Source organism: Salvelinus fontinalis, chromosome 23, assembly GCF_029448725.1.
Source record: "Salvelinus fontinalis isolate EN_2023a chromosome 23, ASM2944872v1, whole genome shotgun sequence".
NCBI classification, from domain to species: Eukaryota; Metazoa; Chordata; class Actinopteri; order Salmoniformes; family Salmonidae; genus Salvelinus; species Salvelinus fontinalis.
The window spans coordinates 14,452,966-14,476,261 of record NC_074687.1 but is presented as its reverse complement, the minus strand read 5'-3'; the positions used below and the strand labels follow the sequence as shown (position 1 = coordinate 14,476,261).

At 49.2% G+C, this 23,296-nt stretch overlaps 1 protein-coding gene across 1 annotated transcript in view; it reads left to right on the top strand.

Moving 5' to 3' along the window:
• Window positions 1-23,296, top strand: part of LOC129820887 (neuropilin-2-like) — a 274,672-nt gene that overhangs the window by 241,268 nt on the left and 10,108 nt on the right. The window contains exons 5-6 of the mRNA XM_055877963.1: window positions 16,795-16,950; window positions 18,147-18,316. Of these exons, the coding sequence (XP_055733938.1) occupies window positions 16,795-16,950; window positions 18,147-18,316 (326 nt within the window). The remainder of the gene's footprint in view (window positions 1-16,794; window positions 16,951-18,146; window positions 18,317-23,296) is intronic.

Genomic DNA, 23,296 nt, shown 5'->3' with positions numbered 1-23,296 from the left:
ACTGGTATGATACTGGGCTGGGCTGGTGGGACTGGTATGATACTGGGCTGGGCTGGTGGAAGACTGGTATGATACTGGGCTGGTGGGACTGGTATGATACTGGGCTGGTGAGGAGACTGGTATGATACTGGGCTGGCGAGGAGACTGGTATGATACTGGGCTGGTGAGGAGACTGGTATGATACTGGGCTGGTGAGGAGACTGGTATGATACTGGGCTGGTGAGGAGACTGGTACGATACTGGGCTGGTAAGGAGACTGGTATGATACTGGGCTGTTGAGACTGGTATGATACTGGGCTGGTGAGAATGGTATGATCCTGGGCTGGTGAGAATGGTATAATACTGGGCTGGTGAGGAGACTGGTATGATACTGGGCTGGGCTGGTGAGACTGGTATGATACTGGGCTGGGCTGGTGGGACTGGTATGATACTGGCCTGGTGAGACTGGTATGATACAGGGTAGGTGAGGAGATTGGTATAATACTGGGCTGGTTAGACTTGTATGATACTGGGCTGGTGAGGAGACTGGTATGATACTGGGCTGGTGAGACTGGTATGATACTGGGCTGGTGAGACTGGTATGATACTGGGATGTTGAGTAGACTGGTATGATACTGGGCTTGTGAGACTGGTATGATACTGGGCTGGCGAGGAGACTGGTATGATACTTTGATGGTGAGACTGGTATGATACTGGGCTGATGAGGAGACTGGTATGGTACTGGGCTGGTGAGACTGGTATGATACTGGGCTGGTGAGAATGGTATGATACTGGGCTGGGCTGGTGTTACTGGTATGATACTGGGCTGGTGACACTGGTATGATACAGGGTATGTGAGGAGACTGGTATGATACTGGGCTGGTGAGACTGGTATGACACTGGGCTGGTGAGAATGGTATAATACTGGGCTGGGCTGGTGGGACTGGTATGATACTGGGCTGGTGAGACTGGTATGATACAGGATATGTGAGGAGACTGGTATGATACTGAGCTGGTGAGAAGACTGGTATGATACTGGGCTGGTGAGGAGACTGGTATGATACTGGGCTGGTGAGGAGACTGGTATGATACTGGAATGGTGAGACTGGTATGATACTGGGTTGGTGAGACTGGTATGATACTGGGCTGGTGGGACTGGTACGATACTGGGCTGGTGAGACTGGTATGATACTGGGCTGGGCTGGTGGGACTGGTATGATACTGGGCTGGTGAGAATGGTATGATACTGGGCTGGGCTGGTTGGACTGTTATGATACTGGGCTGGGCTGGTGGGACTGGTATGATACTGGGCTGGTGGGACTGGTATGATACTGGGCTGGTGGGACTGGTATGATACTGGGCTGGTGGGACTGGTATGATACTGGGCTGGTGGGGCTGGTATGATACTGGGCTGGTGGGACTGGTATGATACTGGGCTGGTGAGGAGACTGGTATGATACTGGGCTGGTGAGACTGATATAATACTGGGCTGGTGGGACTGGCATGATACTGGGCTGGTGAGACTGGTATGATACTGGGCTGGTGAGACTGGTATGATACTGGGCTGGTGAGACTGGTAGGATACTGGACTGGTGAGGAGACTGGTATGATACTGGGCTGGTGAGACTGGTATGATATTGGGCTGCTGGGGAGACTGGTATGATACTGGGCTGGTGAGACTGATATAATACTGGGCTGGTGGGACTGGCATGATACTGGGCTGGTGAGACTGGTATGATACTGGTCTGGTGAGACTGGTATGATACTGGGCTGGTGAGAATTGTATGATACTGGGCTGGGCTGATGGGAATGGTATGATACTGGGCTGGGCTGGTGGGACTGGTATGATACTGGGCTGGTGAGACTGGTATGATACTGGGCTGGGCTGGTGGGACTGGTATGATACTGGGCTGGTGAGACTGGTATGATACTGGGCTGGTGAGAATGGTATGATACTGGGCTGGGCTGGTGGGACTCGTATGATACTGGGCTGGTGAGACTGGTATGATACAGGGTAGGTGTCGAGATTGGTATGATACTGGGCTGGTGAGGAGACTGGTATGATACTGGGCTGGTGAGGAGACTGGTATAATACTGGGCTGGTTAGACTTGTATGATACTGGGCTGGTGAGGAGACTGGTTTGATACTGGGCTGGTGAGACTGGTATGATACTGGGCTGGCGAGGAGACTGGTATGATACTTTGATGGTGAGACTGGTATGATACTGGGCTGATGAGGAGACTGGTATGGTACTGGGCTGCTGAGACTGGTATGATACTGGGCTGGGCTGGTGGTACTGGTATGATACTGGGCCGGTGACTCTGGTATGATACAGGGTATGTGAGGAGATTGGTATGATACTGGGCTGGTGAGAATGGTATAATACTGGGCTGGGCTGGTGGGACTGGTATGATACTGGGCTGGTGAGACTGGTATGATACAGGATATGTGAGGAGACTGGTATGATACTGGGCTGGTGAGAAGACTGGTATGATACTGGGCTGGTGAGGAGACTGGTATGATACTGGGCTGGTGAGGAGACTGGTATGATACTGGAATGGTGAGACTGGTATGATACTGGGTTGGTGAGACTAGTATGAAACTGGGCTGGTGGGACTGGTATGATACTGGGCTGGTGAGACTGGTATGATACTGGGCTGGGCTGGTGGGACTGGTATGATACTGGGCTGGTGAGAATGGTATGATACTGGGCTGGGCTGGTTGGACTGTCATGATACTGGGCTGGGCTGGTGGGACTGGTATGATACTGGGCTGGTGGGACTGGTATGATACTGGGCTGGTTGGACTGGTATGATACTGGGCTGGTGGGACTGGTATGATACTGGGCTGGTGGGACTGGTATGATACTGGGCTGGTGGGACTGGTATGATACTGGGCTGGTGAGGAGACTGGTATGATACTGGGCTGGTGAGACTGATATAATACTGGGCTGGTGGGACTGGCATGATACTGGGCTGGTGAGACTGGTATGATACTGGGCTGGTGAGACTGGTATGATACTGGGCTGGTGAGACTGGTAGGATACTGGACTGGTGAGGAGACTGGTATGATACTGGGCTGGTGAGACTGGTATGATATTGGGCTGCTGGGGAGACTGGTATGATACTGGGCTGGTGAGGAGACTGGTATGATACTGGTCTGGTGAGGAGACTGGTATGATACTTGGCTGGTGAGACTGGTATGATACTGGGCAGGTGAGGAGACTGGTATGATACTGGGCTGGTGGGACTGCTATGATACTGGGCTGGTGAGACAGGTATGTTCCTGGGCTGGTGAGGAGACTGGTATGATACTGGGCTGGTGGGACTGGTATGATACTGGGCTGGTGAGAATGGTATGATACTGGGCTGGTGGGACTAGTATGATACTGGGCTGGGCTTGTTGGACTGGTATGATACTGGGCTGGGCCGGTTGGGAGACTGGTATGATACTGGGATGGTGGGACTGGTATGATACTGGGCTGGTGAGGAGACTGGTATGATACTGGGCTGGTGAGGAGACTGGTATGATACTGGGCTGGTGAGGAGACTGGTATGATACTGGGCTGGTGAGGAGACTGGTATGATACTGGGCTGGTGAGGAGACTGGTATGATACTGGGCTGGTGAGGAGACTGGTATGATACTGGGCTGGTGAGAATGGTATGATACTGGGCTGGTGAGAATGGTATGATACTGGGCTGGTGAGAATGGTATAATACTGGGCTGGTGAGGAGACTGGTGTGATACTGGGCTGGTGAGACTGGTATGATACTGGGCTGGTGAGAATGGTATGATACTGGGCTGGGCTGGTGGGAATGGTATGATACTGGGCTGGGCTGGTGGGACTGGTATGATACTGGGCTGGTGAGACTGGTATGATACTGGGCTGGGCTGGTGGGACTGGTATGATACTGGGCTGGTGAGACTGGTATGATACTGGGCTGGTGAGAATGGTATGATACTGGGCTGGGCTGGTGGGACTCGTATGATACTGGGCTGGTGAGACTGGTATGATACAGGGTAGGTGTCGAGATTGGTATGATACTGGGCTGGTGAGGAGACTGGTATGATACTGGGCTGGTGAGGAGACTGGTATAATACTGGGCTGGTTAGACTTGTATGATACTGGGCTGGTGAGGAGACTGGTATGATACTGGGCTGGTGAGACTGGTATGATACTGGGCTGGTGAGGAGACTGGTATGATACTGGGATGTTGAGTAGACTGGTATGATACTGGGCTTGTGAGACTGGTATGATACTGGGCTGGTGAGGAGACTGGTGTGATACTTTGCTGGTGAGACTGGTATGATACTGGGCTGGTGAGGAGACTGGTATGATACTGGGCTGGTGAGGAGACTGGTATGGTACCGGGCTGGTAAGACTGGTATGATACTGGGCTGGTGAGAATGGTATGATACTGGGCTGGGCTGGTGGGACTGGTATGATACTGGGCTGGTGACACTGGTATGATACAGAGTATGTGAGGAGACTGGTATGATACTGGGCTGGTGAGACTGGTATGATACTGGGCTGGTGAGAATGATATAATACTGGGCTGGGCTGGTGGGACTGGTATGATACTGGGCTGGTGAGACTGGTATGATACAGGATATGTGAGGAGACTGGTATGATACTGGGCTGGTGAGACTGGTATGATAATGGGCTGGTGAGGAGACTGGTATGATACTGGGCTGGCGAGGAGACTTGTATGATACTGGAATGGTTAGGAGATTGGTATGATACTGGTCTGGTGACGAGACTGGTATGATACTGGGCTGGTGAAACTGGTATGATACTGAGCTGGTGAGACTGGTATGATACTGGGCTGGTTAGGAGACTGGTATGATACTGGGCTGGTGAGACTGGTATGATACTGGGCTGGTTAGACTTGAATGATACTGGGCTGGTGAGACTGGTATGATACTGGGCTGGTGAGGAGACTGGTATGATACTGGGATGTTGAGGAGACTGGTATGATACTGGGCTTGTGAGACTGGTATGATACTGGGCTGGTGAGGAGACTGGTATGATACTGGGCTGGTGAGACTGGTATGATACTGGGCTGGTGAGACTGGTATGATACTGGGCAGGTGAGACTGATATTATACTGGGCAGGTGAGGAGACTGGTATGATACTGGGCTGGTGGGACTGGTATGATACTGGGCTGGTGAGACTGGTATGATACTGGGCAGGTAAAGAGACTGGTATGATACTGGGCTGGTGGGACTGGTATGATACTGGGCTGGTGAGACTGGTATGATACCGGGCTGGTGGGACTGGTATGATACTGGGCTGGTAAGACTGGTATGATACTGGGCTGGGCTGGTGGGACTGGTATGATACTGGGCTGTTGAGACTGGTATGCTACTGGGCTGAGCTGGTGGGACTGGTATGATACTGGGCTGGTGAGGAGACTGGTATGGTGCTGGGCTGGTGAGGAGACTGGTATGATACTGGACTGGTGGGAAGTGTATGATACTGGGCGGGTGGGAACTGTATGATACTGGGCTGGTGAGACTGGTATGATACAGGGTAGGTGAGGAGACTGGTATGATACTGGGCTGGTGAGGAGACTGGTATGATACTGGGCTGGTGGGACTGGTATGATACTTGGCTTGTGGGACTGGTATGATACTTGGCTGGTGGGACTGGTATGATACTGGGCTGGTGAGACTGGTATGATACTGGGCTGGTGAGACTGGTATGATACTGGGCTGGTGAGAATGGTATGATACTGGGCTGGGCTGGTGGGACTGGTATGATACTGGGCTGGTGAGGAGACTGGTATGATACTGGGCTGGTGAGACAGGTATGTTCCTGGGCTGGTGAGGAGACTGGTATGATACTGGGCTGGTGGGACTGGTATGATACTGGGCTGGTGAGAATGGTATGATACTGGGCTGGTGGGACTGGTATGATACTGGGCTGGGCTGGTGGGACTGGTATGATACTGGGCTGGGCTGGTGGGAGACTGGTATGATACTGGGCTGGTGGGACTGGTATGATACTGGGCTGGTGAGGAGACTGGTATGATACTGGGCTGGTGAGGAGACTGGTATGATACTGGGCCTGTGAGGAGACTGGTATGATACTGGGCTGGTGAGGAGACTGGTATGATACTGGGCTGGTGAGGAGACTGGTATGATACTGGCCTGGTGAGACTGGTATGATACTGGGCTGGTGAGAATGGTATGATACTGGGCTGGTGAGAATGGTATGATACTGGGCTGGTGAGAATGGTATAATACTGGGCTGGTGAGGAGACTGGTGTGATACTGGGCTGGTGAGACTGGTATGATACTGGGCTGGTGAGAATGGTATGATACTGGGCTGGGCTGGTGGGAATGGTATGATACTGGGCTGGGCTGGTGGGACTGGTATGATACTGGGCTGGTGAGACTGGTATGATACTGGGCTGGGCTGGTGGGACTGGTATGATACTGGGCTGGTGAGAATGGTATGATACTGGGCTGGTGAGAATGGTATGATACTGGCTGGGCTGGTGGGACTCGTATGATACTCGGCTGGTGAGACTGGTATGATACAGGGTAGGTGTCGAGATTGGTATGATACTGGGCTGGTGAGGAGACTGGTATGATACTGGGCTGGTGAGGAGACTGGTATAATACTGGGCTGGTTAGACTTGTATGATACTGGGCTGGTGAGGAGACTGGTATGATACTGGGCTGGTGAGACTGGTATGATACTGGGCTGGTGAGGAGACTGGTATGATACTGGGATGCTGAGTAGACTGGTATGATACTGGGCTTGTGAGACTGGTATGATACTGGGCTGGTGAGGAGACTGGTGTGATACTTTGCTGGTGAGACTGGTATGATACTGGGCTGGTGAGGAGACTGGTATGATACTGGGCTGGTGAGGAGACTGGTATGGTAACGGGCTGGTAAGACTGGTATGATACTGGGCTGGTGAGAATGGTATGATACTGGAATGGTGAGACTGGTATGATACCGGGCTGGTGGGACTGGTATGATACTGGGCTGGTGAGACTGGTATGATACTGGGCTGGGCTGGTGGGACTGGTATGATACTGGGCTGTTGAGACTGGTATGATACTGGGCTGGGCTGGTGGGACTGGTATGATACTGGGCTGGTGAGGAGACTGGTATGGTACTGGGCTGGTGAGGAGACTGGTATGATACTGGACTATTGGGACTGGTATGATACTGGGCTGGTGGGAATGGTATGATACTGGGCTGGTGAGGCTGGTATGATACAGGGTAGGTGAGGAGACTGGTATGATACTGGGCTGGTGAGGAGACTGGTATGATACTGGGCTGGTGGGACTGGTATGATACTGGGCTTGTGGGACTGGTATGATATTTGGCTGGTGGGACTGGTATGATACTGGGCTGGTGAGACTGGTATGATACTGGGCTGGTGAGACTGGTATGATACTGGGCTGGTGAGAACGGTATGATACTGGGCTGGGCTGGTGGGACTGGTATGATACTGGGCTGGTGAGGAGACTGGTATGATACTGGGCTGGTGGGACTGGTATGATACTGGAATGGTGAGACTGGTATGATACCGGGCTGGTGGGACTGGTATGATACTGGGCTGGTGAGACTGGTATGATACTGGATTGGGCTGGTGGGACTGGTATGATACTGGGCTGTTGAGACTGGTATGATACTGGGCTGGGCTGGTGGGACTGGTATGATACTGGGCTGGTGAGGAGACTGGTATGGTACTGGGCTGGTGAGGAGACTGGTATGATACTGGACTGGTGGGACTGGTATGATACTGGGCTGGTGGGAATGGTATGATACTGGGCTGGTGAGGCTGGTATGATACAGGGTAGGTGAGGAGACTGGTATGATACTGGGCTGGTGAGGAGACTGGTATGATACTGGGCTGGTGGGACTGGTATGAAACTGGGCTTGTGGGACTGGTATGATACTTGGCTGGTGGGACTGGTATGATACTGGGCTGGTGAGACTGGTATGATACTGGGCTGGTGAGACTGGTATGATACTGGGCTGGTGAGACCGGTATGGTCCTGGGCTGGTGAGGAGACTGGTATGATACTGGGCTGGTGAGACTGGTATGATACTTGGCTGGTGAGACTGGTATGATACTGGGCAGGTGAGGAGACTGGTATGATACTGGGCTGGTGGGACTGGTATGATACTGGGCTGGTGAGACCGGTATGGTCCTGGGCTGGTGAGGAGACTGGTATGATACTGGGCTGGTGGGACTGGTATGATACTGGGCTGGTGAGAATGGTATGATACTGGGCTGGTGGGACTGGTATGATACTGGGCTGGGCTGGTGAGACTGGTATGATACTGGGCTGTTGAGACTGGTATGATACTGGGCTGGTGAGACTGATATGATACTGGGCTGGTGAGACTGGTATGATACTGGGCTGGTGGGACTGGTATGATACTGGGCTGGTGAGACTGGTATGATACTGGGCTGGTGAGACTGGTATGATACTGGGCTGGTGAGACTGATATGATACTGGGCTGGTGAGACTGGTATGATACTGGGCTGGTGGGACTGGTATGATACTGGGCTGGTGAGACTGGTATGATACTGGGCTGGGCTGGTGGGACTGGTATGATACTGGGCTGGTGAGGAGACTGGTATGATACTGGTCTGGGCTGGTGAGACTGGTATGGTACTGGGCTGGTGAGGAGACTGGTATGATACTGGGCTGGTGAGACTGGTATGATACTGGGCTGGTGGGACTGGTATGATACTGGGCTGGTGGGACTGGTATGATACTGGGCTGGTGAGACTGGTATGATACTGGGCTGGTGAGACTGGTATTATACTTGGCTGGTGGGACTGGTATGATACTGGGCTGGTGAGACTGGTAGGACACTGGACTGGTGAGGAGACTGGTATGATACTGGGCTGGTGAGACTGGTATGATACTGGACTTGTGAGGAGACTGGTATGGTCCTGGGCTGCTGAGGAGACTGGTATGATACTGGGCTGGTGAGGAGACTGGTATGATACTGGGCTGGTGAGGAGACTGGTATGAAACTGGGCTGGTGAGACTGGTATGATCCTGGGCTGGTGAGACTGGTATGATACTGGGCTGGTGAGACTGGTATGATACTGGGCTGGTGAGACTGGTATGATACTGGGCTGGGCTGGTGGGACTGGTATGATACTGGGCTGGTGGGACTGGTATGATACTGGGCTGGTGAGACTGGTATGATACTGGGCTTGTGAGACTGGTATGATACTGGGCTGATGGGACTGGTATGATGCTGGGCTGGTGAGACTGGTAGGATACTGGACTGGTGAGGAGACTGGTATGATACTGGGCTGGTGAGACTGGTATGATACTGGACTGGTGAGGAGACTGGTATGATACTGGGCTGGTGAGGAGACTGGTATGATTCTGGGCTGGTGAGACTGGTATGATACTGGGCTGGTTAGACTTGAATGATACTGGGCTGGTGAGACTGGTATGATACTGGGCTGGTGAGGAGACTGGTATGATACTGGGATGTTGAGGAGACTGGTATGATACTGGGCTTGTGAGACTGGTATAATATTGGGCTGGTGATGAGACTGGTATGATACTGGGCTGGTGAGACTGGTATGATACTGGGCTGGTTAGACTGGTATGATACTGGGCAGGTGAGACTGGTATTATACTGGGCAGGTGAGGAGACTGGTATGATACTGGGCTGGTGGGACTGGTATGATACTGGGCTGGTGAGACTGGTATGATACTGGGCAGGTGAGGAGACTGGTATGATACTGGGCTGGTGGGACTGGTATGATACTGGGCTGGTGAGACTGGTATGATACCGGGCTGGTAGGACTGGTATGATACTGGGCTGGTGAGACTGGTATGATACTGGACTTGTGAGGAGACTGGTATGGTCCTGGGCTGCTGAGGAGACTGGTATGATACTGGGCTGGTGAGGAGACTGGTATGATACTGGGCTGGTGAGGAGACTGGTATGAAACTGGGCTGGTGAGACTGGTATGATCCTGGGCTGGTGAGACTGGTATGATACTGGGCTGGTGAGACTGGTATGATACTGGGCTGGTGAGACTGGTATGATACTGGGCTGGGCTGGTGGGACTGGTATGATACTGGGCTGGTGGGACTGGTATGATACTGGGCTGGTGAGACTGGTATGATACTGGGCTTGTGAGACTGGTATGATACTGGGCTGATGGGACTGGTATGATGCTGGGCTGGTGAGACTGGTAGGATACTGGACTGGTGAGGAGACTGGTATGATACTGGGCTGGTGAGACTGGTATGATACTGGACTGGTGAGGAGACTGGTATGATACTGGGCTGGTGAGGAGACTGGTATGATTCTGGGCTGGTGAGACTGGTATGATACTGGGCTGGTTAGACTTGAATGATACTGGGCTGGTGAGACTGGTATGATACTGGGCTGGTGAGGAGACTGGTATGATACTGGGATGTTGAGGAGACTGGTATGATACTGGGCTTGTGAGACTGGTATAATATTGGGCTGGTGATGAGACTGGTATGATACTGGGCTGGTGAGACTGGTATGATACTGGGCTGGTTAGACTGGTATGATACTGGGCAGGTGAGACTGGTATTATACTGGGCAGGTGAGGAGACTGGTATGATACTGGGCTGGTGGGACTGGTATGATACTGGGCTGGTGAGACTGGTATGATACTGGGCAGGTGAGGAGACTGGTATGATACTGGGCTGGTGGGACTGGTATGATACTGGGCTGGTGAGACTGGTATGATACCGGGCTGGTGGGACTGGTATGATACTGGGCTGGTGAGACTGGTATGATACTGGGCTGGGCTGGTGGGACTGGTATGATACTGGGCTGGGCTGGTGGGACTGGTATGATACTGGGCTGGTGAGGAGACTGGTATGGTACTGGGCTGGTGAGGAGACTGGTATGATACTGGACTGGTGGGACTGGTATGATACTGGGCTGGTGGGAATGGTATGATACTGGGCTGGTGAGACTGGTATGATACAGGGTAGGTGAGGAGACTGGTATGATACTGGGCTGGTGAGGAGACTGGTATGATACTGGGCTGGTGGGACTGGTATGATACTGGGCTGGCTGGACTGGTATGATACTTGGCTGGTGGGACTGGTATGATACTGGGCTGGTGAGACTGGTATGATACTGGGCTGGTGAGACTGGTATGATACTGGGCTGGTGAGAATGGTATGATACTGGGCTGGGCTGGTGGGACTGGTATGATACTGGGCTGGTGAGGAGACGGGTATGATACTGGGCTGGTGAGACTGGTATGATACTTGGCTGGTGAGACTGGTATGATACTGGGCTGGTGGGACTGGTATGATACTGGGCTGGTGAGACCGGTATGGTCCTGGGCTGGTGAGGAGACTGGTATGATACTGGGCTGGTGGGACTGGTATGATACTGGGCTGGTGAGAATGGTATGATACTGGGCTGGTGAGGAGACTGGTATGATACTGGGCTGGGCTGGTTAGACTGGTATGATACTGGGCTGGTGAGACTGGTATGATACTGGGCAGGTGAGGAGAATGGTATGGGTACTTTGCTGGTGGGACTGGTATGATACTGGGCTGGTGAGACTGGTATGATACTGGGCTGGTGAGACTGGTATGATTCTGGGCTGGTGAGACTGATATGATACTGGGCTGGTGAGACTGGTATGATACTGGGCTGGTGGGACTGGTATGATCCTGGGCTGGTAGAACTGGTATGATACTGGGCTGGGCTGGTGGGACTGGTATGATACTGGGCTGGGCTGGTGGGACTGGTATGATACTGGGCTGGTGAGGAGACTGGTATGGTACTGGGCTGGTGAGGAGACTGGTATGATACTGGACTGGTGGGACTGGTATGATACTGGGCTGGTGGGAATGGTATGATACTGGGCTGGTGAGACTGGTATGATACAGGGTAGGTGAGGAGACTGGTATGATACTGGGCTGGTGAGGAGACTGGTATGATACTGGGCTGGTGGGACTGGTATGATACTGGGCTGGCTGGACTGGTATGATACTTGGCTGGTGGGACTGGTATGATACTGGGCTGGTGAGACTGGTATGATACTGGGCTGGTGAGACTGGTATGATACTGGGCTGGTGAGAATGGTATGATACTGGGCTGGGCTGGTGGGACTGGTATGATACTGGGCTGGTGAGGAGACGGGTATGATACTGGGCTGGTGAGACTGGTATGATACTTGGCTGGTGAGACTGGTATGATACTGGGCTGGTGGGACTGGTATGATACTGGGCTGGTGAGACCGGTATGGTCCTGGGCTGGTGAGGAGACTGGTATGATACTGGGCTGGTGGGACTGGTATGATACTGGGCTGGTGAGAATGGTATGATACTGGGCTGGTGAGGAGACTGGTATGATACTGGGCTGGGCTGGTTAGACTGGTATGATACTGGGCTGGTGAGACTGGTATGATACTGGGCAGGTGAGGAGAATGGTATGGGTACTGGGCTGGTGGGACTGGTATGATACTGGGCTGGTGAGACTGGTATGATACTGGGCTGGTGAGACTGGTATGATTCTGGGCTGGTGAGACTGATATGATACTGGGCTGGTGAGACTGGTATGATACTGGGCTGGTGGGACTGGTATGATCCTGGGCTGGTAGAACTGGTATGATACTGGGCTGGGCTGGTGGGACTGGTATGATACTGGGCTGGTGAAACTGGTATGATACTGGGCTGGGCTGGTGGGACTGTTATGATAATGGGCTGGTGAGGAGACTTGTATGATACTGGGCTGGGCTGGTGAGACTGGTATGGTACTGGGCTGTTGAGGAGACTGGTATGATACTGGGCTGGGCTGGTGGGACTGGTATGATACTGGGCTGGTGAGAATGGTATGATACTGGGCTGGTGAGACTGGTATGATACAGGGCAGGTGAGGAGACTGGTATGATACTGGGCTGGTGGGACTGGTATGATACTGGGCTGGTGGGACTTGTATGATACTGGGCTGGGCTGGTGGGACTGGTATGATACTGGGCTGGTGAGACTGGTATGATACTTTGCTGGTGGGACTGGTATGATACTGGGCTGGTGAGACTGGTATGATACTGGGCTGATGGGACTTGTATGATACTGGGCTGGTGAGACTGGTATGATACTGGGCTGTTGAGACTGGTATGATACTGGGCTGGTGAGACTGGTATGATACTGGGCTGGTGGGACTGGTATGATACTGGGCTGGTGGGACTGGTATGATACTGGGCTGGTGAGACTGGTATGATACTGGGCTGGTGAGACTGGTATTATACTGGGCTGGTGGGACTGGTATGATACTGGGCTGGTGAGACTGGTAGGACACTGGACTGGTGAGGAGACTGGTATGATACTGGGCTGGTGAGACTGGTATGATACTGGACTTGTGAGGAGACTGGTATGATACTTGGCTGGTGAGACTGGTATGATACTGGGCTGGTGAGACTGGTATGATACTGGGCTAGTGAGACTGGTATGATACTGGGCTGGTGAGACTGGTATGATACTGGGCTGGTGAGACTGGTATGATACTGGGCTGGGCTGGTGGGACTGGTATGATACTGGGCTGGTGGGACTGGTATGATACTGGGCTGGTGAGACTGGTATGATACTGGGCTTGTGAGACTGGTATGATACTGGGCTGATGGGACTGGTATGATGCTGGGTTGGTGAGACTGGTAGGATACTGGACTGGTGAGGAGACTGGTATGATACTGGGCTGGTGAGACTGGTATGATACTGGACTGGTGAGGAGACTGGCATGATCCTGGGCTGGTGAGGAGACTGGTATGATACTGGGCTGGTGAGGAGACTGGTATGATACTGGGCTGGTGAGACTGGTATGATACTGGGCTGGGCTGGTGGGACTTATATGATACTGGGCTGGTGAGAATGGTATGATACTGGGATGGGCTGGTGGGACTGGTATGATACTGGGCTGGGCTGGTGGGACTGGTATGATACTGGGCTGGTGAGACTGGTATGATACTGGGCTGGTGAGACTGGTATGATACTGGGCTGGTGAGAATGGTATGATACTGGGCTGGGTTGGTGGGACTTGTATGATACTGGGCTGGTGAGACTGGTATGATACAGGGTAGGTGAGGAGATTGGTATGATACTGGGCTGGTGAGGACACTGGTATAATACTGGGCTGGTGAGGAGACTGGTATGATACTGGACTGGTTTGACTTGTATGATACTGGGCTGGTGAGGAGACTGGTATGATACAGGGCTGGTGAGAATGGTATGATACTGGGCTGGTGAGGAGACTGGTATGATACTGGGCTGGTGAGGAGACTGGTATGATACTGGGCTTGTGAGACTGGTATGATACTGGGATGGTGAGGAGACTGGTATGATACTGGGCTGGTGAGGAGACTGGTATGGTACTGGGCTGGTGAGACTGGTATGATACTGGGCTGGTGAGAATGGTATGATACTGGGCTGGGCTGGTGTGACTGGTATGATACTGGGCTGGTGACACTGGTATGATACAAGGTATTTCAGGAGACTGGTACGATACTGGGCTGGTGAGACTGGTATGATACTGGGCTGGTGAGACTGGTATGATACTGGGCTGGTGGGACTGGTATGATACTGGGCTCGTGAGACTGGTATGATACTAGGGCTGGTGAGACTGGTATGATACTGGGCTGGTGAGAATGGTATGATACTGGGCTGGGCTGGTGGGACTGGTATGATACTGGGCTGGTGAGAATGGTATGATACTGGGCTGGGCTGGTGGGACTGGTATGATACTGGGCTGGTGAGACTGGTATGATACTGGGCTGGTGAGGAGACTGGTATGATACTGGGCTTGTGAGGAGACTGGTATGATACTAGGCTTGTGAGAAGACTGGTATGATACTGGGCTGGTGAGACTGGTATGATACTGTGCTGGTGAGGAGACTGGTATGATACTGGGCTGGTGAGGAGACTGGTATGATACTGGGCTGGTGAGACTGGTATGACACTGGGCTGGTGAGGAGACTGGTATGATACTGGGCTGGTGAGACTGGTATGATACTGTGCTGGTGAGGAGACTGGTATGATACTGGGATGGTGAGGAGACTGGTATGATACTGGGCTGGTGAGGAGACTGGTATGATACTGGGCTGGTGAGACTGGTATGACACTGGACTGGTGAGGAGACTGGTATGATACTGGGCTGGTGATACTGGTATGATACTGGGCTGGTGAGGAGACTGGTATGATACTGGGCTGGTGAGACTGGTATGATACTGGGCTGGTGAGGAGACTGGTATGATACTGGGCTGCTGAGGAGACTGGTATGATACTGGGCTGGTGATACTGGTATGATACTGGGCTGGTGAGGAGACTGGTATGATACTGGGCTGGTCAGACTGGTTTGACACTGGGTTGGTGAGGAGACTGGTATGATACTGGGCTGGTGATGAGACTGGTATGATACTGTGCTGGTGAGACTGGTATGATACTGGGCTGGTGAGACTGATGTGATACTGGGCTGGTGAGGAGACTGGTATGATACTGGGCTGCTGAGGAGACTGGTATGATACTAGGCTGGTGAAAATGGTATGATACTGGGCTTGTATGGTATGATCTTGGGCTGGTATGGTATGATATTGTTTGATTCTGGGCTGGTGTGATCTCGTATGATACTAGGCTGGTATGGTATGATACTGGTGTTATACTGGGTTGGGATGGTATGATACTGTGCTGGTATGGTATGATACTGGTATGATACTGGGCTGGTATGGTATGATACTGGTATGATACTGGGTTGGGATGGTATGATACTGTCCTGGTATGGTATGATACTGGTATGATACTGGGCTGGTATGGTATGCTACTGGTATGATACTGGGCTGGTATGGTATGATACTGGGCTTGTATGGTATTATTTGGTAATATACTGGGCTGGTGTGGTATGATACTGGGCTATATGGTATGGTTTGGTATGATACTGGGCTGGTGTGGTATGATATTGGGCTGGTATGGTATGATTTGGTATGATACTGGGCTGTGATGGTATGATGCGGTATGATTCTGGGCTGGTATGGTATGATATGGTATGATTCTGGGCTGGGGTGGTATGATCTGGGCTTGCCGTCCGTTCCTGGGAGTTAGTGAGAAAGAGAGAGAGGCTGTGAGCTGCAAGATGAATATATTATCCCATAGGCATGTCCCCTATGCCCCCCCCCCCACCCCCCCCCCCCCCCCCCCCCCCCCACCCCCCTACAGCCACAGAGTCCTAAATCACACACAACACAAAGTCCTGGAATTAAGAGTTGTTAGAAAATAGAATTAGTGGAGAGAAAGAAGAGAAAGAAAAGGGGATTGACTTGGTCCTGGGGATCAAGTGAACGGACGGAGTGAAAGGAAAGCGTTTCTAATCTGGAGACGGAAGAAGAGGCGAGGAGGAGTGGCAGAAAACGAGAGAACGGAGCGAGAAAGAAACCTCGCCCCTCATTAAAACCCAATCCCCTTTTTCATGTGGCATTAGATAGAGAGATGGAAGGAGGATGAAGGGATGGATAATGCATCCTGGGACCTATATAGCCTGCCCTGTCTTCTGAGAAATCCCAGGCCTAAGCTAGGGCTCGCCTCTCTTGTCAATAAAACAGGATTTATCTTATTACTAACTAACTTCCTGGCTGAGAATTCCTCATGATTAATAGTAAAGCCTGTTGTTTTATGGGGTGCTGAGGCGAGGCAGGGGCTACTGATGTTGGCTAGTGTGTTCTGTTCTGATAAGCTATTTTATGTTATGTTATGTTTTGTTATTTTATGTTTTGTACGCTATGCTTCTAATGACCGTCTCTTGGGTTTGTGTTTGCAGTGGGTCCTCTGATTGGACGTTACTGTGGAACTAAGATCCCTCCGGAGATGACGTCGTCCACAGGAATCCTGTCTCTGTCCTTCCACACGGACATGGCCGTGGCCAAAGATGGCTTCTCTGCTCGCTACAACATGACACACAAAGAAGCCAGCGACAGTAAGTACCAGACCAGTCGGTACCTGAGGGAGATCTGTCTGTTTCTCCTTTCTATTTAGAAGTGTCCTTATTGTGCAGTTTTATTTTCCTGATGTCCCCCTGGTGAGTGTCGGTGCGTGTTGGTGAGTGTTGGTGAGTGTTGGTGAGTGTTGGTGAGTGTTGGTGAGTGTCGGTGAGTGTTGGTGAGTGTTGGTGAGTGTTGGTGAGTGATGGTGAGTGATGGTGAGTGTTGGTGAGTGATGGTGAGTGTTGGTGAGTGTTGGTGAGTGTTGGTGAGTGATGGTGAGTGTTGGTGAGTGTTGGTGAGTGTCGGTGCGTGTCGGTGCGTGTCGGTGAGTGTCGGTTCGTGTCGGTGCGTGTCGGTGCGTGTCGGTGCGTGTCGGTGTGTGTCGGTGAGTGTCGGTGCGTGTCGGTGCGTGTTGGTGAGTGTCGGTGCGTGATGGTGTGTGTTGTTGCGTGTCGGTGCGTGTCGGTGCGTGTCGGTGCGTGTCGGTGCGTGTCGGTGCGTGTCGGTGCGTGTCGGTGCGTGTCGGTGTGTGTTGTTGCGTGTCGGTGCGTGTCGGTGCGTGTCGGTGCGTGTCGGTGAGTGTCGGTGCGTGTCGGTGCGTGTCGGTGCGTGTCGGTGAGTGATGGTGAGTGTCGGTGAGTGTCGGTGAGTGTCGGTGCGTGTCGGTGCGTGTCGGTGCGTGTCGGTGCGTGTCGGTGAGTGATGGTGAGTGTCGGTGAGTGTCGGTGAGTGTCGGTGCGTGTCGGTGCGTGTCGGTGAGTGTCGGTGAGTGATGGTGAGTGTCGGTGCGTGTTGGTGTGTGTTGGTGCGTGTCGGTGCGTGTTGGTGAGTGTTGGTGAGTGTTGGTGAGTGTTGGTGAGTGTTGGTGAGTGTCGGTGAGTGTTGGTGAGTGTCGGTGCGTGTTGGTGAGTGTTGGTGTGTGTCGGTGTGTGTCGGTGAGTGTCGGTGAGTGATGGTGAGTGTCGGTGTGTGTCGGTGTGTGTTGTTGCGTGTCGGTGCGTGTCGGTGAGTGTCGGTGCGTGTCGGTGCGTGTCGGTGAATGTCGGTGAGTGTCGGTGAGTGTCGGTGCGTGTCGGTGCGTGTCGGTGCGTGTTAGTTAATCCTGCTCTCTTCAGTTCTTTATTTAACTGTCCACCTCTATCAATCCCGTAAACCAATCATAAATTGATCCCTGTCTCTCCTCCCCCAGCTTTCCACTGCAGTAACGCGTTAGGCCTGGAGTCAGGGAAGATCTCTGACTCCCAGATAACTGCCTCCTCATCCTTTTACGACAACACCTGGTTGCCACGGCAAGCCCGTCTTAACAACAATAACAACGGGTGGACCCCAAACGAGGACAGCAGCAAAGAGTTCATCCAGGTGAGACGTCAGGTTAAACCTCCATGTTGAATGACTATGGTAAACCTCCATGTTGAATGACTATGGTAAACCTCCATGTTGAATGACGATGGTAAACCTCCATGTTGAATGACTATGGTAAACCTCCATGTTGAATGACTATGGTAAACCTCCATGTTGAATGACTATGGTAAACCTCCATGTTGAATGACTATGGTAAACCTCCATGTTAAATGACTATGGTAAACCTCCATGTTGAATGACTATGGTAAACCTCCATGTTGAATGACTATGGTAAACCTCCATGTTGAATGACTATGGTAAATCTCCATGGTGAATGACTATGGTAAGCCTCCATGGTGAATGACTATGGTAAACCTCCATGTTGAATGACTATGGTAAACCTCCATGTTGAATGACTATGGTAAACCTCCATGTTGAATGACTATGGTAAACCTCCATGTTGAATGACTATGGTAAACCTCCATGTTAAATGACTATGGTAAACCTCCATGTTAAATGACCTCCATGTTGAATGACTATGGTAAACCTCCATGTTGAATGACTATGGTAATCCTCCATGTTGAATGACTATGGTAAACCTCCATGTTGAATGACTATGGTAATCCTCCATATTGAATGACTATGGTAAACCTCCATGTTGAATGACTATGGTAAACCTCCATGTTGAATGACTATGGTAAACCTCCATGTTGAATGACTATGGTAAACCTCCATGTTGAATGACTATGGTCAACCTCCATGTTGAATGACTATGGTAAACCTCCATGTTGAATGACTATGGTAAACCTCCATGTTGAATGACTATGGTAAACCTCCATGTTAAATGACTATGGTAAACCTCCATGTTGAATGACTATGGTAAACCTCCATGTAAAATGACTATGGTAAACCTCCATGTTGAATGACTATGGTAAACCTCCATGTTAAATGACTATGGTAAACCTCCATGTTGAATGACTATGGTAAACCTCCATGTTAAATGACTATGGTAAACCTCCATGTTGAATGACTATGGTAAACCTCCATGTTGAATGACTATGGTAAACCTCCATGTTGAATGACTATGGTAAACCTCCATGTTGAATGACTATGGTAAACCTCCATGTTAAATGACTATGGTAATCCTCCATGTTGAATGACTATGGTAAACCTCCATGTTAACTGACTATGGTAAACCTCCATGTTAAATGACTATGGTAAACCTCCATGTTAAATGACTATGGTAAACCTCCATGTTGAATGACTATGGTAAACCTCCATGTTAAATGACTATGGTAAACCTCCATGTTAAATGACTATGGTAAAACTCCATGTTAAATGACTATGGTAAACCTCCATGTTAAATGACTATGGTAAACCTCCATGTTAAATGACTACGGTAAACCTCCATGTTAAATGACTATGGTAAACCTCCATGGTGAATGACTATGGTAAACCTCCATGTTGAATGACTATGGTAAACCTCCATGTTAAATGACTATGGTAAACCTCCATGTTAAATGACTATGGTAAACCTCCATGTTAAATGACTATGGTAAACCTCCATGTTAAATGACTATGGTAAACCTCCATGTTAAATGACTATGGTAAACCTCCATGTTAAATGACTATGGTAAACCTCCATGTTGAATGACTATGGTAAACCTCCATGTTGAATGACTATGGTAAACCTCCATGTTGAATGACTATGGTAAACCTCCATGTTGAATGACTATGGTAAACCTCCATGTTGAATGACTATGGTAAACCTCCATGTTGAATGACTATGGTAAACCTCCATGTTAAATGACTATGGTAAACCTCCATGTTGAATGACTATGGTAAACCTCCATGTTGAATGACTATGGTAAACCTCCATGTTGAATGACTATGGTAAATCTCCATGGTGAATGACTATGGTAAACCTCCATGGTGAATGACTATGGTAAACCTCCATGTTGAATGACTATGGTAAACCTCCATGTTGAATGACTATGGTAAACCTCCATGTTGAATGACTATGGTAAACCTCCATGTTGAATGACTATGGTAAACCTCCATGTTAAATGACCTCCATGTTGAATGACTATGGTAAACCTCCATGTTGAATGACTATGGTAATCCTCCATGTTGAATGACTATGGTAAACCTCCATGTTGAATGACTATGGTAATCCTCCATATTGAATGACTATGGTAAACCTCAATGTTGAATGACTATGGTAAACCTCCATGTTGAATGACTATGGTAAACCTCCATGTTGAATGACTATGGTAAACCTCCATGTTGAATGACTATGGTAAACCTCCATGTTGAATGACTATGGTAAACCTCCATGTTGAATGATTATGGTAAACCTCCATGTTGAATGACTATGGTAAACCTCCATGTTGAATGACCTCCATGTTGAATGACTATGGTAATCCTCCATGTTAAATGACTATGGTAAACCTCCATGTTAAATGACTATGGTAAACCTCCATGTTAAATGACTATGGTAAACCTCCATGTTAAATGACTATGGTAAACCTCCATGTTGAATGACTATGGTAAACCTCCATGTTGAATGACTATGGTAAACCTCCATGTTGAATGACTATGGTAAACCTCCATGTTAAATGACTATGGTAAACCTCCATGTTAAATGACTATGGTAAACCTCCATGTTAAATGACAATGGTAAACCTCCATGTTAAATGACTATGGTAAACCTCCATGTTAAATGACTATGGTAAACCTCCATGTTGAATGACTATGGTAAACCTCCATGTTGAATGACTATGGTAATCCTCCATGTTAAATGACTATGGTAAACCTCCATGTTGAATGACTATGGTAAACCTCCATGTTGAATGACTATGGTAAACCTCCATGTTGAATGACTATGGTAAACCTCCATGTTGAATGACTATGGTAAACCTCCATGTTAAATGACTATGGTAAACCTCCATGTTAAATGACTATGGTAAACCTCCATGTTAAATGACTATGGTAAACCTCCATGTTGAATGACTATGGTAAACCTCCATGTTGAATGACTATGGTAATCCTCCATGTTAAATGACTATGGTAAACCTCCATGTTGAATGACTATGGTAAACCTCCATGTTGAATGACTATTTTAAACCTCCATGTTGAATGACATTTAACATTTACATTTAAGTCATTTAGCAGACGCTCTTATCCAGAGCGACTTACAAATTGGAAAGTTCATACATATTCATCCTGGTCCCCTGTGGGGAATGAACCCACAACCCTGGCGTTGCAAGCGCCATGCTCTACCAACTGAGCCACACGGGACCATGGAATGACTATGGTAAACCTCCATGTTGAATGACTATGGTAAACCTCCATGTTAAATGACTATGGTAAACCTCCATGTTGAATGACTATGGTAAACCTCCATGTTAAATGACTATGGTAAACCTCCATGTTGAATGACTATGGTAAACCTCCATGTTAAATGACTATGGTAAACCTCCATGTTGAATGACTATGGTAAACCTCCATGTTAAATGACTATGGTAAACCTCCATGTTGAATGACTATGGTAAACCTCCATGTTGAATGACTATGGTAAACCTCCATGTTGAATGACTATGGTAAACCTCCATGTTGAATGACTATGGTAAACCTCCATGTTAAATGACTATGGTAAACCTCCATGGTGAATGACTATGGTAAACCTCCATGTTGAATGACTATGGTAAACCTCCATGTTGAATGACTATGGTAATCCTCCATGTTGAATGACTATGGTAAACCTCCATGTTAACTGACTATGGTAAACCTCCATGTTAAATGACTATGGTAAACCTCCATGTTAAATGACTATGGTAAACCTCCATGTTGAATGACTATGGTAAACCTCCATGTTAAATGACTATGGTAAACCTCCATGTTAAATGACTATGGTAAACCTCCATGTTAAATGACTATGGTAAACCTCCATGTTAAATGACTATGGTAAACCTCCATGTTAAATGACTACGGTAAACCTCCATGTTAAATGACTATGGTAAACCTCCATGGTGAATGACTATGGTAAACCTCCATGTTGAATGACTATGGTAAACCTCCATGTTAAATGACTATGGTAAACCTCCATATTAAATGACTATGGTAAACCTCCATGTTAAATGACTATGGTAAACCTCCATGTTAAATGACTATGGTAAACCTCCATGTTAAATGACTATGGTAAACCTCCATGTTAAATGACTATGGTAAACCTCCATGTTGAATGACTATGGTAATCCTCCATGTTAAATGACTATGGTAAACCTCCATGTTGAATGACTATGGTAAACCTCCATGTTGAATGACTATGGTAAACCTCCATGTTGAATGACTATGGTAAACCTCCATGTTGAATGACTATGGTAAACCTCCATGTTGAATGACTATGGTAAACCTCCATGTTGAATGACTATGGTAAACCTCCATGTTAAATGACTATGGTAAACCTCCATGTTGAATGACTATGGTAAACCTCCATGTTAAATGACTATGGTAAACCTCCATGGTGAATGACTATGGTAAACCTCCATGTTGAATGACTATGGTAAACCTCCATATTAAATGACTATGGTAAACCTCCATGTTAAATGACTATGGTAAACCTCCATGTTAAATGACTATGGTAAACCTCCATGTTAAATGACTATGGTAAACCTCCATGTTAAATGACTATGGTAAACCTCCATGTTGAATGACTATGGTAATCCTCCATGTTAAATGACTATGGTAAACCTCCATGTTGAATGACTATGGTAAACCTCCATGTTGAATGACTATGGTAAACCTCCATGTTGAATGACTATGGTAAACCTCCATGTTGAATGACTATGGTAAACCTCCATGTTAAATGACTATGGTAAACCTCCATGTTAAATGACAATGGTAAACCTCCATGTTAAATGACTATGGTAAACCTCCATGTTGAATGACTATGGTAAACCTCCATGTTGAATGACTATGGTAATCCTCCATGTTAAA